This window comes from Amaranthus tricolor, chromosome 8 (assembly GCF_026212465.1).
Source record: "Amaranthus tricolor cultivar Red isolate AtriRed21 chromosome 8, ASM2621246v1, whole genome shotgun sequence".
Taxonomy (NCBI): domain Eukaryota; kingdom Viridiplantae; phylum Streptophyta; class Magnoliopsida; order Caryophyllales; family Amaranthaceae; genus Amaranthus; species Amaranthus tricolor.
Window position 1 is genome coordinate 30,527,345 of NC_080054.1, and position 15,568 is coordinate 30,542,912.

Consider the following 15,568-nt stretch of genomic DNA (forward strand, 5'->3'; position numbering starts at 1 on the left):
ATTTTATATCATTTTTTTCTAATTTTTTCCTCATAATAATGCCGTAAACTCAAATACATAATGTATAGTTCCATGATTTTAAATATCCACAATATTGTCCATTATAGACTTGAGTTGTTATAGAAAAATAAAGCAAATAAAGTTACTATCATGATGTCAATAATTTGCCTGTAAAATTGTTGAGATCTTAGCGATTTTCATTGTTTAATGGTTTTTATACAATAACATGAAAAACCTAATTTCAAAAAGAAAACTTACTAAGATTATTATAAAACTTTTCATATTTTCCTTAAAATTTGCTAAAAATCTTTATGATTTTCCTTATTGTAATATAAAATTGAGCCCTTAGACAAATATTTATAAGCATGTTCAGTTCGCTATCCACCCAAACTCGCCCATGAATACTTCTAGTTTAAAGGTTCTATTCTAAAAATTTCATAAAATCTTGATAGTGTTATTAGAGAGATAACTATAAGTTTCTTTTCAGTTGTTTTGAGCTACTATGTGAAAAATACAAATTAAATTGAATATCAATACTCAACATACAAAATTCGGAAAAATAAAAATAAGTTGAAAATTTTATTTTTGTTTATTGTAGGATAGATCGAGGAAAAGACTATGTAAGATTCAATCTCAAGACTTGACCTGTAAAAACGATATCTCCAACTCTTTATTTTATTTTATTTTATTATTGGAAATTTGGAAACTCTTTATTTTATTTTATTTTATTTTATTATTGGAAATTTGGAGTTATTAGAGTATTACTTTGCAAAAAAATTCATTTATCTTATTAAAACAAACCAAAGACTGAATTTTCCACCGCCGAAAAAGTTGACCCTTTTACATGAAGAAAAAAAAGTTATCATTTCTTCCAATTTTCTTCGATCTCCATAGTTAAGGTATAGCCTCCTCATATTACTTTGCTTGACAACAAATCCTTCTTAGATCTCCCAATTTCCCCTAAATGATCCACAATCTCAACAGCTACTGAGTCAAACTCGGACGACTCTAACATGGCGGAGAAGAAGCCGGACTCCGTTGTATGTATCCGAGTTCCCTACAAGAACCTCAAGCAAACCGCTGAGGTTGAGTTGGTAGGCTTCGATGATAACTCTCCGTCAAAATCTTGGGTTTCTAATGGCGTCGGCGATGATGATTCGCCCGATAATTGCCGACATTCGCAAAGTTTGAGATCCGAGAATTGTAATTTGATAACATTGATACTCAGTTGCGCCGTTGCTGCTGGTGTTCAATTTGGTTGGGCATTACAGCTTTCTCTTCTAACACCTTACGTTCAGGTTTTCTTTTTTCTCTTACTTTGTTTATTGTTAATATTTGAATTTTGTATTGATTTTAATGTTTTGTATACATTTTCTTTGTTTTAGCTTTGATGCGATCGTAAGATTGTATGCTTTTGAAGTTTTGAGTGTGATTTTGAATTTACTTGATGAAATTTGAAGTAGTGTAGTGGATAGGTTATATACTTATATGAAAATTTTGAAGATTGATGGGCATGGATTTGTATAGGAACATGTAAAGTCCTAGTTTGTTAGAAGTATGAGATTCATTTTACTGATCAGAGTAGGTTCATTGTACATGGTTATATCCATGTTGCTGCTCCTCGTTTTTATGAAAGAATAGGAAGAGAGGGAAACAATAGATAGAGTGACAGTTATTAAGGATCATGTGGTGATGGTGTGGTGTAGTAGAGGAGACACACAATCTTCTTTTTGCTGTTTCTCCCTTTCTCCTTTTTTGAATTGTGCTAAGGGAGGGTCCAAGAAGATGTAGACCTAAAGCTATTGATCATTCATGGTATGAATTGTATGAAGGGCATGGATTTTTTATAGGAACAAGTCTTAGTCTTCTAGAAGATGGGGATTTAATTTATTGATCCAGTAGGGCTCAATGTACACTTGCTCTAAGACTAAGTGGTAGATATGTCATTGCTTCTTGTTTCTGTGGAAGTAGAGGAAAGGAAGGAAGCAAATTAAATGTGTTCCAAGGAAAGGATAGACAGTGACATAAATTAAGAAGCCTGTGGTGATGGATTGTTATAGTAAAGGAATGCACAATCTTTTTCTTGTTGTTTCTCCCTCTCTCCCTTTTGAATACTAGGTGCAAGCCGAAAACACAAGGGTTTTGTTGGCAGGGCACACATTTTCGCTCAAAAGCTTATTAAGCTATTCGAAAGATTGTTATAGTAAAGAAACACGCAATTTTTTTGGTTGTTGTTTCTCCCTCTCCCCCCTTTTAATACTAGGTGCAAGCCGAAAACACAAGGTTTTTTTTGGCGAGGCACACATTATTACTCAAAAGCTTACCAAGCTTATCGAAAGCATATTTAATACTTAAACAATGATATTTATATGAAAGTTGTATATTAGATCTAAAACATATGTTACAATGCGCTAAACCACTAAATGGCATGATAAGGTATACAAGTACACATTTTGAAGCATTGGAATCAATAAGAGAAGAGAAAAAAATAAAGAACCCATCAAAATAAAGTAAAGAATTTATAAGAAAGAAGATAGAAATTAGAAAAAGAGAAATATTGAAAGAAGAAAGAAGATAGACAAATAAAAGAAAAACGAGCAAAAAATGAAAGAAGCCAAATATTAAATAGTTATGGTTTATAAAAAAATTTAGAAAAGAAAAGGAATAAAAAGAAAAAAAGATGATGATACACTAAAAGGAAGGAAACATGAGACGTCAAGAAAAAAGCATAAATTAGGTACCTTGTGTTATTGGAGGCACTAGGAGGAAAGTCTACTATGTTCTAATGTTGTAAACAAATCTTTAGTTTTCCCCTTTTCTCTTTTTCTCTCTTCAAAAACAACAATAAATCTTTTTTCTTTTTCTTTCTCTCTTCCAAGAAGACAAAAGACAAGACAACTTTTTTGTCTTATTTTTGTGACAAATTTATTAAAAATCATTTTAACCATATGTGGCTAAAGTGAAAAAAGCGCACGCCATCCTTATCTCGTATTTTGTTGTGCCTATAGTAAAAAGTGATTTTATAGAACTCTACCTTGGAGACGCGCTAGGCATGTTCGAGGTGCGCTTTTTAAACTAAGAAGTATGTAAAGATTTTGTAAGGATATATATATTGCGATGGGTGTTGGGGTTACATGAACATTTACCCTTTGTAAGAAGGTTTTCAGTGGGTGGTTTGGAGATCAATCCATTTGCATGGTCAAGTCAATATGCAATGACCTGATATTTAGAAGAATTAGTTTACGAATGGGTAATCAGGTAATTTCCTTGTTAGTGGTAACTTGGGGAATAAGTTAGTTTTAAGTGGTATTTTCTTATAAATAAGGGGAATTAGAGGCTCATTAGTATCATGAAAATTGTATACACTTTATGGGTGGGTTTTACTCTTTTGAGGGGAATTTGTGGTTATTTTGTAATCATCCTTTAATCATTAATTCATAGTATAATTTCTCTTTTTGTCATTTCATTTTTTCAATTCTCAATTTACTGTTTTCTTGAATTTATCGGTTCATAGCACTATATAAGACAATACATGTAGGAAAAAAAAAGTAAATGTAAATTTAGTGTAAAGGACTTTTTCTCTTGAGATAACTTTCAATTTCTAAGAAGTTTGGTTGTGTTGTAATCCTAATGAGTTTTGCACATGACTTTCACTCTTATATTTCTTTGCATGACAAGTTCTAACAAGTTTAATTGAGTTCCAATAAGCTCACTTCATTGTCCTTGATCTTTTCAACGCAAGTAATGGTTAGAGAACTGTAAGGTATTTTGTAGTTTGATTACAGTGAAAACATAGGAGAATGGGAACTTAAATATAATGATGATAAGTTATGTTAATGCTTTTGTCAATTAGAAAAGCAGGTTGTGATTGGTCAAAAATGCCATGGCTTTATGCCTACTTGGTACGTTATGCCTCACCAATTTTATCTATTAGATCAGTTCAGGTTCAGGTGTGATGTATTACTAATTATTGGCTCATGTCAATTATGCTTGGGTTGAGTTTATGTATACCTACTTGCACTGGCAAACCGCTGTAATTATTGCTATTGCATCTATTTTGATTGTTGAAACCACCGTTGTAATGATATTCTTTGTAATAGTAACTAATACTAAGAAAATGTTTCCATTGCGGACATTTCTTGTTGATCTTTTAGAAACAACCTCTTTACTTATTTGCGCTGGTTAGGTGTAAGGATACAATGGTGCATAGATGTGGATTGTAAATTGCCTTGTTGGGTTATTGTGCTTCTATTCTTTTTGAGTATCACGTTCAATTTTTTATTGATTTCTTCTTGTTAAGGTAATAATTGCTGAACTCTGCTGGTTTCACTATCTTTGCAGACACTTGGAATAGGACATGCTTTTTCTTCATTTATATGGTTATGTGGTCCTATCACAGGTCTTGTGGTAAGTCATGGCAAATAGCGATCTTTGGTCTTTTTTATGCGATCATTTGATATGTCTGCTCAATATTTGTGTAATGATAATCTCCTGCCCAATTTTTATTGCTATTAAATATTTTGTTTTTCCTTAGTTTTTGACCGCCAATTTATTTTTATAAGGAAGATCCTCTGTGGTTTAAGTGATAGGCATCCTTTGCATCTATCAAAATAATTTATTAGGGATTTCTGCTGAACACATCTGCATCTAACTAGAATTTGTTGATCTGCTTGTGCTGGCCAAACCCTGCGAAATGCTTATCATGCCAAACTTAAGTTTGAGTAAAATTTTGAAATTTGAACCCTTGGCTTAGCGTCTAGAGTCCTAGATTATACACTCTAGCAAAGAAATAACACAGAAAATCCATTATCAATTCTACACTAGCAATATTTTTTGTGAAGTTTATAGCTAACTCTCTAACATTTATTGTCGACCAATGCTGGTAGTGTGATGAATTAATGGACTCTCGTGTATGTGATTAATTTGTTTTAAACAGAACAAAATTTGAACTTTGCTAAGAGAATTGGTGAAGTTTATGGATTTGAAGTCTATGTGCTCATCTTATTCAACCGATAATTTGTGCAAGTACAAATTTGATGCACACTTTTACGATCAATTTGAGGGAATTGAGTGTATTACCTTTAGCTTATGTGCTTGGTATTTAAGTTGTGGACAATTCTGTTTTTATCTCTCACTTAGAAGCACCTTAAAGTACTTTATTTTGTTAAGGCTGTAGTGTAAAATTGCAGAGCTTCAGTCATGGTCGCAATATCAGTCACAAAATGGTATTTATGGTCAATGGGGATGATTTCGTGATTATTTTGGCCTCCATTTCAGCTATGTTAAACTCAAAGACTGTTGCCATACAGTCGCAATGTGGGCGATATTTTGCTCTATGGTTTTGGCTGATTTTACTTCTTATTGTCAGCTATAAACATAGACTGTTGTGTTGAAGTGCTGGTGATGAACATACTTGTTTTGAGTAGAACAATGCGTGTTCCAATAGTAGTGTTTGATCAGGTGCTTATGTGCACAGATTCGACGCTTGAAGTTTAACCATTGAAACATGATGTGGCATGTCGTGTGATGTCAAATCTGACTTTTTGTCTCAGGTTCAACCATGTGTAGGTATTTGGAGCGACAAATGCACTTCTAAATATGGAAGAAGGCGACCCTTCATTCTTGCTGGTGCCCTCATGATTTCTGTTGCGGTGAGAGCTTGTGATTTCACTTTTGTAATTTGCATCAGCCTTTTTGTTTATTATTGTTTACCCACTCAGCTGAAGCCTTGTACCCTAGGTCATAATAATAGGCTTTTCTGCAGACATTGGATATTTGTTAGGAGACACCAAAGAGCACTGCAGGTTATCACTCCATTTCTGTTTGTTAGGCTAATTTTTACACATAATTTCTTTCTATTTACTTACTATTATTGGCAGCACTTTCAAAGGTACTCGAACCAGAGCAACTTTTGTATTTGTTGTTGGTTTTTGGATGTTGGATCTTGCTAATAACACAGTTCAGGTTAGTTGTTTAGCTTGGATGATTAGTTTTAGATCATTTGCAATGGCCCATATGTTAAACCAGCATTTCAAGGGCGATAGCTACGCGAAAACTTAGTGATTTTTTGATTTTTATTTTCAGGGCCCTGCTCGCGCTCTTTTAGCTGATTTATCAGGTGCCATTCTATGTTTTGCTTTCATATTAACTGGCTGACTTACATTCTGAAAAATCCATGTTACTCCTGTGATTATAGTGTATGTGTAATGTGCTTATGTACACTATGATGCTAACTAGCGTAATTGCAATTGTAGGACCTGATCAGCGGAATGCTGCAAATGCTGTGTTTGCCTCCTGGATGGCTGTCGGCAACATCTTGGGTTTCTTATGCGGTGCTAGTGGAAATTGGCATCAGTAAGTTCTTTTTTCTTGGATGTGATCATATGAGGATTTTTGTTGGAGATGGTGGAAGTTTGGCCTTCTTTTTGATAGGGGTGTGGTGTGTGCGTTGAGAATTGTGTCAAAGTTAAATTCATTAATTTATTGACTGATGGATATTGTTACTAAATTACTGGAACTGTGGGACCAATTTCATGCACTATACTACTATCAATATCAACTTCCAACTTTTTTTTGATATATCATCCTCCAACCTTTGGAGTATGGATTATGGAAATATCTGATATTTGGAAAGAAGTTACTACGAACTTGACACTTGACTAATGAAAGTGTTCTTTCACATCATAAAATCTTTGATGGTGGACTTTACATTAAAATGCTTCATAATCATTTCTAATGATAGACATTTAATCGTCCATTTAATATAACCATCCATTGCCAATTGCATAGCTTGCACCAGAATTTGATTAGGTCTTATTTCTTTGACGATGACTGGCATTTTAATAAACAATTTAGGGTTTTGTGATTAACCTCCCTTTCCTTTGGGACTTTTATCTAAATTAGCTTTGTTTGAGTTCTTATACGATTTGTAATAGTTGAGGCCTAATTAATCTAGTATTATAAGAAAAGGATTTTAAGCTTATGTCTAATATTTTAAGAATATAATTTCAAGGTATAAGCTGTCTGGTGAAGGATTCAAGATAAATAACTTATTCTGATGGTTGCTTTGAGCAAGTTTTTGTTGTTTTACGTTTTTTGGCTTGGTTTAGATTCAACGTAAGTGGCCACAACCAATGTTCTACCTAATTTCTTTGTGAACATGGTCTGGGTTCATGGTCATCAAGCAGTGCACATATAAATTTATTGGAGAATAAAGTTAAAAGAGCCTGGCAAGAAGAGAGTTTATTAACCATTGAAAGAGAGAAGGAAGGTGTAGGCTCTGTGTAACTCTCAGATCCACACCTGAGTTTTACACTTGTTTCTGTGTCTGTGCATCGTAGAATTTGACCACTGCTTTCCTGCTTCTATCTTTAGATTTTTAGTTTTCTGTTTGATTATCTTTTTCAATGCTGGCACAATCATGTACAGGTGGTTTCCTTTCTTAACAAACCGAGCTTGTTGTGAAGCATGTGGAAATTTGAAAGCTGCGTTTCTGGTTGCGGTGGTAGGTTTTGCTTCCCGTACTGCCATATGATTATATTTGTGTACAATTACGCATGTTTCTCTCCATGAATGTCCTAGCACTTTTTTTCCCAACAAGTTTACGTCATTGTTCGTCTTTTACATGGTTTGAATTTTTGACCATATTTTAAGCCAGTTTTTCTATCGAATCTGTTTACATTTGTTAACGTTTGAAATTATCTCGTATTTCCACTTGTTTATAATAATGATTATTGTGTTAAATGTTCATTATCGGGGGAGAGTTGTTGTTTATAAAAGCCTTTTGTCTATCGAATTTCATCACGATGATAGTTTTTATGTATCACAATTTCTGAGGATTTACTATTGCATATTCCCCCCTTTTCCTCTTTTGCTGCGAGAGGTTAAGCAATGAAGTATTCTATGGTCAAGTGCTATCATATTGCTAGATTGTTTATTTTTCCTTTGGGTGGTGTTATTATGGTGGCTTCATGTTGATAGAAGTCTACATTGGCATAACTGCTGAAGTAGCTTAGTTTTCATTATTGGATAAGGGAGTGAGGGATATGTACCTTTCCAATATCCATTTTGAATGGGTTCTGTTGCTTTTCATTTGAAAAAGAAATGGATCAGTTAGGAATATAGGAAACGGTCCAAATCTATTCTTGTTGCTGGGACTTTTTTTTGTCACCAAGGAGCGGACGGCCACAATGTACAATTTTCACATACAAATCTACGTTTCTTCTTTTGGGGCCTAAAGTTGTGATTGTAACTTTCTTGACTTCCCCATCAATTAAGAGAAGTGCGTGAATATCAAGGTTGGGAGCCTTTGTCATTCAATTAGGTGGGCGTTCCATCTATCTTAATGATGAAACCTGAGAGAAAGAGTTTATTGGGGTCAATGATTTTTCTAGGTTACGGCAAATATTATTATGGGTGTTGATGACAAAAAATTATGCTAATATCTCAAGTCCTAACATTACTTATGGTGATGGAAGATAATGGAATGATCAAATTAATGTTGCAGACATGTAGTGTCTTTTTTTCTGGAACCGGAGGCCCTGCTGTTTTCGACTCTGTTCATTGTTGAATTTGGGAATGGGCTGTTGGCCTGCTTAGGAGTAGATGTGTGACATATGCCTTGTATATCTTTCTTTGCAGATATAGTTACTATTTTTGTACATCCCAAATATACCTTTGCTCTTACCTTTAGAGTGTTTTTGGATACATAAAGGGAAGGCAAAAAAAGGGAAAAGGAAGAGCCGAAGAGGAGAGAGGGAAGGGAAGGGCAGGGAAGTTGAATGAGTTTTTTTTTTTTCCAAATCTCTCCATTGTAGTTCAGTTTCTTCCCCTCATTTCCTTCCCCTTTCTTTTCCTCCATGTTCCTCAATCCAAACAAACCATTAATGGGAAAAAAATTCCTCTTTCTGTGGACTCGCCTAGCGCTGTTACTCTTCTTTTCAGTTTCATCCAAATTTGTCCTCTCTTAATTCTTAGATTTCCATTGCTTTACCTGTCTTTTTTTTTTTTGCTTTCTAATACTGTATTGTCATTTTACCACCTCTTACTCTGCCTCTAAAATCTGTAATCTATAAAAAAGTTATTTCTCTGTTTCACATATTCTTCCATTCTCTTCTCCCTCTTTCATCCTATTATCCTCTTTCTTAAGTACTAAAAGAAAAGGTAGATAAACGAATACAATTACTTTTTCAATTTCTGGCATGAAGTTCATCACCTGGTTACATCCTAAGAGATCATTTGATTGCCGTAGGAAGTAAATTCCCATGAGAAGTTCTATTTCCTAGGAATTTTCTTTTTGTTAAATTTATAGGAATTTGACAATTTGAAACTATCAAAATCATAGGATTCTAAACATCCAAAGAGTAGGTATAGTAAGTAAATTCTTGTAGCGTGTAGAAAGTAATACTTCATGGTAATTCTAATTTCCTATGGTTTTCTACTAATGCTTTTGAAGAATTTCTTTGTAATGCGTGCAGGTTTTCTTGACGCTTTGTACACTTGTAACTCTCTACTTTGCCAAGGAGGTTCCGCTGGAGGCATGCCCATCTCAGAGGCTATCAGATTCTGCTCCTTTACTGAATGATCGTCAAAATATGTCAATGGACACACCAAAGGTGAAGGCCCATGATAGTACTTCTTTGTCTTACGATGAAGATGATAAGAGGAATGAAATTCATCATGATGGTGGTTCTAATGAGGGACCTGGAGATGTTATGGTCAAGTTGTTGACCAGCATAAGGCATTTACCACCAGCAATGCATTCGGTGCTCCTTGTAACGGCTCTCACTTGGGTATGCTTCTCTCCACTTAACTTTCTTTTGTTTAAGGTATATGGTTGTAAGGTATCATTTGCATTTATTTTGTTCTTACATCTATTTTGTGATGTGTTAAATCTGTCTATCAGGATTATCTGCAAAAAAAATATCTCGAAGAAAATTTGGAATCGGGGGTTTAATTAAAATAATTCTTGCTGCTTTAAAACAGAAGTTTTTCTGATTCTAAAATAGGCTCTCCTTTTAAATTGCAGTGAAGATTTCTGATCCTTAAGTAGGCTTTTCTCTGGCATTGATTCTGTTGTGACTAATTTTAGTTACTTTTTTAGTTTCATATATTGATGGAACGGGAACAAGGAATGCAACTTTGATTGACTTGGGAACGATTGGGTACAAGATACATTTTGTATAAAAATATTATGTGAAAGCAAATTGAATTAAAAGGATTTTTTTTGCTAAAAAATTATTTTTAAGTGAAAATATTTTAGTTTTTAAAGTTTCATTTCATTTTTTCATCCCTTCTTTTTTCTTTAATTGTAAATGAAGGCCAAAATACCTTTTTAAAAAAGTCCTCTACACCATGACGTCACCTTGAGAGATTTGGATCGTGTTTCGTGGTGATTGGGAACGGACATCCCGGATCGTGGACGTTCTCAGGTAGTTAAGGACAATATATTTGAATCATATAAATTGGAAAGATAGACCATGTTGAAAAAGCAGTTATCCATATGTTTTAAATTTGATAGGATGGTATTGACTATTGTGATTTCTTTGCTTGATAGTGACTGTAAGTCAGGTTGCTTGATAAAGCTTACTTATTCTTTACATGTAGGTATCATGGTTTCCCTTTCTTCTTTTCGACACAGATTGGATGGGAAGAGAAGTGTATCATGGAAACCCTACTGGGAGTGCTTCTGAAGCAAATGACTACAATCAAGGTGTCAGAGAAGGTGCTGTCGGTTTGCTACTCAATTCAGTAAGAGCTTTATCTTTTCATTTGGCGCTCTTTCTAGGCTCTCCTTCGCTAACTACCCAATTCGTGTTGTTCTTTGAACTAGCTTATTGGGAGTTGTATAGGGAATAACAGTATGACACTTTAACTCACTTCCAAACAAGCTGAGGGAAAACCAGTCGGCAAAAAAATTGTGCTTATTAATATAACCAGTGTTATGTAGAGGAATATTAGGGGAATTATTATGTGCTAATTTCTAGTTCATCTTTAGCTTTTAGCTTCTATTTCTGTATCAGACTTCAAACAAGCTGGGAGAAAAACAGTCGGCAAAAAAATCGTGCTTATAAATATAACCAGTGTGATGTAGAGGAATATTAGGGGAAAGTTATGTGCTAATTTCTAGTTCATCTTTAGCTTTTAGCTTCTATTTCTGTATCAGACTTCAAAAAATTTCAGTGTACATATCAATTTATGGTTCTTCCATTGATGTTTTTGTAGCTGTCAGCCTTTCAGTTCATAGCTTGTTGATCATTGTTTTTGGTTTTCACAAATAGAAAGGTTAATTTTAGGGTCCTTTTCGTTTGCTTTTTCTCTTTTAGTAAATGTTTCTAATTTTTTTCTTTGGAACTTCCGTAGGTTGTCCTTGGTGTTGGCTCCTTCCTAATTGAACCCATGTGCCGGCAAATGGGGACGAAAGTGGTGTGGGCTTTGAGCAATTTTATTGTGTTTATCTGCATGGCAAGCATTGCTGTTATAAGTTTAGTTTCTCTCAGAAGCTACTCTCAAGGTGTCCAACATGTGATTGGAGAAAATTCATCGACCAAGATTGCAGCCCTGGTCATCTTTGCTATTCTTGGGTTTCCTCTTTCTGTAAGATGTAGTCAACTTTATATTTAAATTTTGATTTTTTCCCTTCATTTAAAAGAAATAAAATTTCCTTAAGCTTATGATATGTTGCCTTATGAATCTTCCCTGTATGATAGATAACATATAGTGTTCCTTATTCCGTCACTGCCACAGTGACTGCTGATTCAGGAGGTGGTCAAGGTATTTCTACATTGCTGCCTTTCAGAAGCGCATCTTTATTTTTAATGCCCGGTTTCTTTTTAATATAAGTCGGTCATTTCAATGTAGGATTGGCACTAGGAGTTCTCAATCTTGCAATTGTTATCCCTCAGGTAATTTGCACTTTCTGGCCACTTACTCCCTAATTCTCTGTCCTGAACTTTTCTGTATAGGGAGATCCTTGTATGGTTTGTACCAGGCTTTGAACAAGTGTATGTTTTTAACCAAGTAAACACACATTAAAACTTAGCATTTACTGCACAGTACATCACTTTTGAATCATATCTCAAGGTCAATTATTCATGTCTATCTTTTTGAACCCAAAATTCTCTTTCTTTAATTAGCGAAGATTCATGTTTCTTAGAGCATGGGCTCAATTTTTTCCGTTGAGGTATTCATAAGTTATAATTTTTAATTATTGGTTTATGTTTTGGCTTGCATATTGGTTCGACTTTTTTAGTGGTTCATTTTTTTCAAACCATAGGTTCACAATTTTGCATATTAGATTCCCTTGGTATTCTCTTTAATGTGGGACCATGTCTACAATATAGGAACTTATGTTTAAAGTGTTTTGCACTGTTTGCATGGGTTTGGATTCTTGAGTGTGCTATATGATTGTAATAAACAAAGACTATAATGACAAGAGATCAAGTCTACTAAAATTATGTACGTTGCAGGAGTAATTAATAAGTTCCTGATATTTTTTACTAAAAGCAATTACTCATATTCAGCAATTCGGTTTCCATAAGCTTCTTGATCAGTAAAATTAGTCAGATGGTTGCTTGATTACAGATGATTGTATCGCTAGGAGCTGGGCCTTGGGATGCTCTGTTTGGCGGAGGAAACATTCCTGCTTTCGTGTTAGCTTCTGTTGCCGCATTAGCAGCTGCTATAATAGCAACATATAAGATGCCAAATATATCTTCCAGCTTCAGGTCATCTGGCATGCATGTAGGCTGATCGAGTTCCCATACAATGGCACCTTACAAATGTAACTTTACGCTGCCACTAGTCCAACAAGGTATAATACGATTGGAGAGAATCCCTCGATCATTCGGCTTATGATCCCATGCATTTTTGCTTTACTTGATCATTTAATTCATTTTTTAGCCTTGGTGCGGCGTATGTATCTTATAGTTGAATATATAGTATCATTCAGAAGAAATTGCAATAGAATAGAGGTTGTGAGCAGTGCTCCCCGTGTAATATTACTTACAGAAGAAACTTAAAACATAAAAACAGAGGAAGTGTGTACACTCGACTCGTTTGTAAGCGAAAAATTCACCATTTTGTAAAATGATGTTTTTGATCAATGAACTTCTAGGGAACTATTACGAGCGCATTTTTCACATTCTATACAAAAGCCGGTTGCATAAAGGGGAATGCCTGCAGTGATAGTAAAGGTAAATGTTTAATCTTTTTTGTTTTCTTAAGCACCATTCTTGTTATTTTATTTTTGTTGAACTTATCTATGGTAACTGAATGTATTTTTTAATAGTTTCGTATGAAATACTGTTATTTTAAATATTGTTCCTTTGACGTAATCAATATTTCTTCAGTTCACTCTTTCACGAGAGATGTTATCAGGAGAATGTAGCAACGAGGAGTAGATTATAAGTATATAATCTTATTTTTGATTTAAAAGGCATAATTGTGTTTGATTTTCATGAGAATATTGGACAATTTTTTGTGCAGAGGAGGAAGGTTGATGCTTCGATGTTCTATAGGTCTTGAATTTTGGTCTTATTGAGGCGAGATTGGACTGTGTAGTATGAACTAGTTATGACAATGGTTAGATCTAAATTGGATTTGGTCGAAGATGATAAAGGGCGTGGCGGAAATTTTAGATTGTTTAATGATCAATTTTCTTTTGTTTTGTTTGTTGAAATTTTATCAGGGAAACCCACATTTTAACTAAGTTTGGGAGATTTGCCTTATTTTAGGAATGCAAAGTTAAGTTCCTAGAGTTATAAAGAAAGTCTGTTGAAGTTAATTGCCCCCTAAATTACTAGTAAATGACCTAATTTAGACTAATTTAGTTATGATTAGTCAGTTTACGTACCATTTCACACGTCAGCTCTATGCTTCCAATTATGGTGAAGTAATGTTAATAGCTATATGACAATATTTATGGTTTTATTCATAAATGGCAAAGACTTGGACAATAGAAAACAATTTATAGCATTTTACTATTGATGGGTTTTAATCAACCTAGTGTTGGTCTCATAAATGAAGTTGCTATTGAGAGGTTTGGTATAACATAAGACTCACATGCCAGCTTGAAACCAAAACCCCAAGCCTCAAGCCTTGAAGCCTAATCTTGACACAAGCTCAACCTAACTTTATTCCGACCTGAGCTCAACGTGATACAGGAGAAATGGGTCTTGAACAAGCCACATAGACCAAAATCATGATTTGTGCATTGAGTCCATGGTTCAATGTACTTGGTTTTGTCAAAGATGGGATTGATCAGTGTGAGGACAGATTGGACTTGCTTGGAAATCTAGTACAAATAGTGATTATGGGCCCAGGACGCATAAGAATTGGCTTGGATGATCAATCTATCGCGGAGAAATATAACATCTTAGAAACTATATCATAGAAGTATCCTATATTGGTCTTATTTTTTAGAGAACCATTATTACAACTTATAAGTAAGCAGTAAGCAGTAAGCAGTAAGCTCCATCTTCTATCAAATTCAAAAGTGCCATAAAAAGATCTACAAGATGTAGAAAGTTCACAGTCAATTTGGAAGCCTAGTAGACTAAAAAGAAATCATGTCCTCAAACACATCCCAAGTGATCCCAATTACTTTCTATGTTCTTTTTGGTTCTTTTCATTTATTTTTTGCTCAATTTTTTAAAACAATTTCGAATTTCAATATCTCTAAATATGCATCATAAAGAATTATAAATTTTTTTTTTCTGTATTGCTTGCATGTTTATCACTCCTATCTTGGATTAGCATTCTTGTAATCGATATTCAACAAAAACGTTCTATCACAAATTTTGTTCTGGTAATGTCTTGAAATTTGTTACAACCAAGGATTTACTTTGAAGAAACCAAGTTATCCTGTCAATGATAATTTCTTTCAAGAAATCAAGTTATTGCAAGGTTTTCAGGAAATTAAGTTATCCCACGTGTAATAATCAAATGAAGATTTTTCCTTTAGGAAACTAAGTTATCCCGCTAATAAAAATCAGAGGAAGATTTTTCTTTTAGAAAATCAAAATATAGAAAAATAGATCCTTTTTAGATAACAAAATTTCCTTTGATTGTATCACTTTTGAAAAATTAAATATTGTGTTTGATAATAAGGATTTTATTTGAAAATTTAGAATTAGCTCTAAATGTTTGACAAGTAAAAAAATATTTAAATTTAAATTTGAGTTAATTCATTCATTATTTTAAAAGTAGTTAAAGTTGAAAATTTGAAATTAACTTTCTAGAACTTGTTATTCTCTAAATTTTCATTCATGACATCATGATAGAAATCATAAAAGTATAGTTAATAATCATCTTGATATTTGTGTTTTATAAAAGAGGCATAAGTGATGAAAGATACCCTAACTCTATAGTTGAATTTTCTATAATATATGAGTATATGTATGATTTGACGTTTTTTATTTCTTTTTAGATTTTGATTTTAGTTTCTATAAGCACAATACACTAAGTATGATGATGGTGATGATGAAATGATAGATAACATAAAAAAATAAATAATAAATGAAAGAGAAAAAGAGAGCAAAGAAAGGGGTAAAAACACCTTAAGTAAGGG

General features: G+C 33.7%; 1 protein-coding gene across 3 annotated transcripts; it reads left to right on the forward strand.

Moving 5' to 3' along the window:
• Positions 1–791: 791 nt before the first annotated feature.
• Positions 792–14,936, forward strand: LOC130820461 (sucrose transport protein SUC3). 3 transcript variants are annotated; one of them, XR_009045208.1, is made up of 16 exons: positions 792–1,298; positions 4,342–4,407; positions 5,553–5,651; positions 5,740–5,804; positions 5,880–5,964; positions 6,085–6,118; positions 6,255–6,354; positions 7,429–7,504; positions 9,477–9,791; positions 10,606–10,749; positions 11,362–11,595; positions 11,709–11,772; positions 11,860–11,903; positions 12,583–12,811; positions 13,115–13,193; positions 13,486–14,936. XR_009045208.1 is itself a non-coding variant. In XM_057685844.1 (14 exons), the coding sequence occupies exons 1-14, from the start codon at positions 1,014–1,016 to the stop codon at positions 12,748–12,750; spliced, it is 1,779 nt and encodes a 592-aa protein (XP_057541827.1). In that variant the 5' UTR covers positions 792–1,013; the 3' UTR covers positions 12,751–13,132. The 3 variants fall into 3 exon arrangements, 1 of the variants encoding a protein (XP_057541827.1); XR_009045207.1 differs by lacking the exon at positions 13,486–14,936 and having other exon boundaries at positions 13,115–13,358; XM_057685844.1 differs by lacking the exon at positions 13,486–14,936 and having other exon boundaries at positions 12,583–13,132.
• The last annotated feature ends 632 nt before the right edge of the window (positions 14,937–15,568 follow it).

What these genes read in the sequence shown, in the direction of transcription:
- LOC130820461 (XM_057685844.1), top strand. Translation starts at nt 1,014, where the DNA reads ATGGCGGAGAAGAAGCCGGACTCCGTTGTATGTATCCGAGTTCCCTAC. An exon ending in GCTAGTGGAAATTGGCATCA is followed by an intron (nt 6,355 to 7,428) that starts GTAAGTTCTTTT and finishes AATCATGTACAG; the next exon opens with GTGGTTTCCTTTCTTAACAA. An exon ending in TGATTCAGGAGGTGGTCAAG is followed by an intron (nt 11,773 to 11,859) that starts GTATTTCTACAT and finishes ATTTCAATGTAG; the next exon opens with GATTGGCACTAGGAGTTCTC.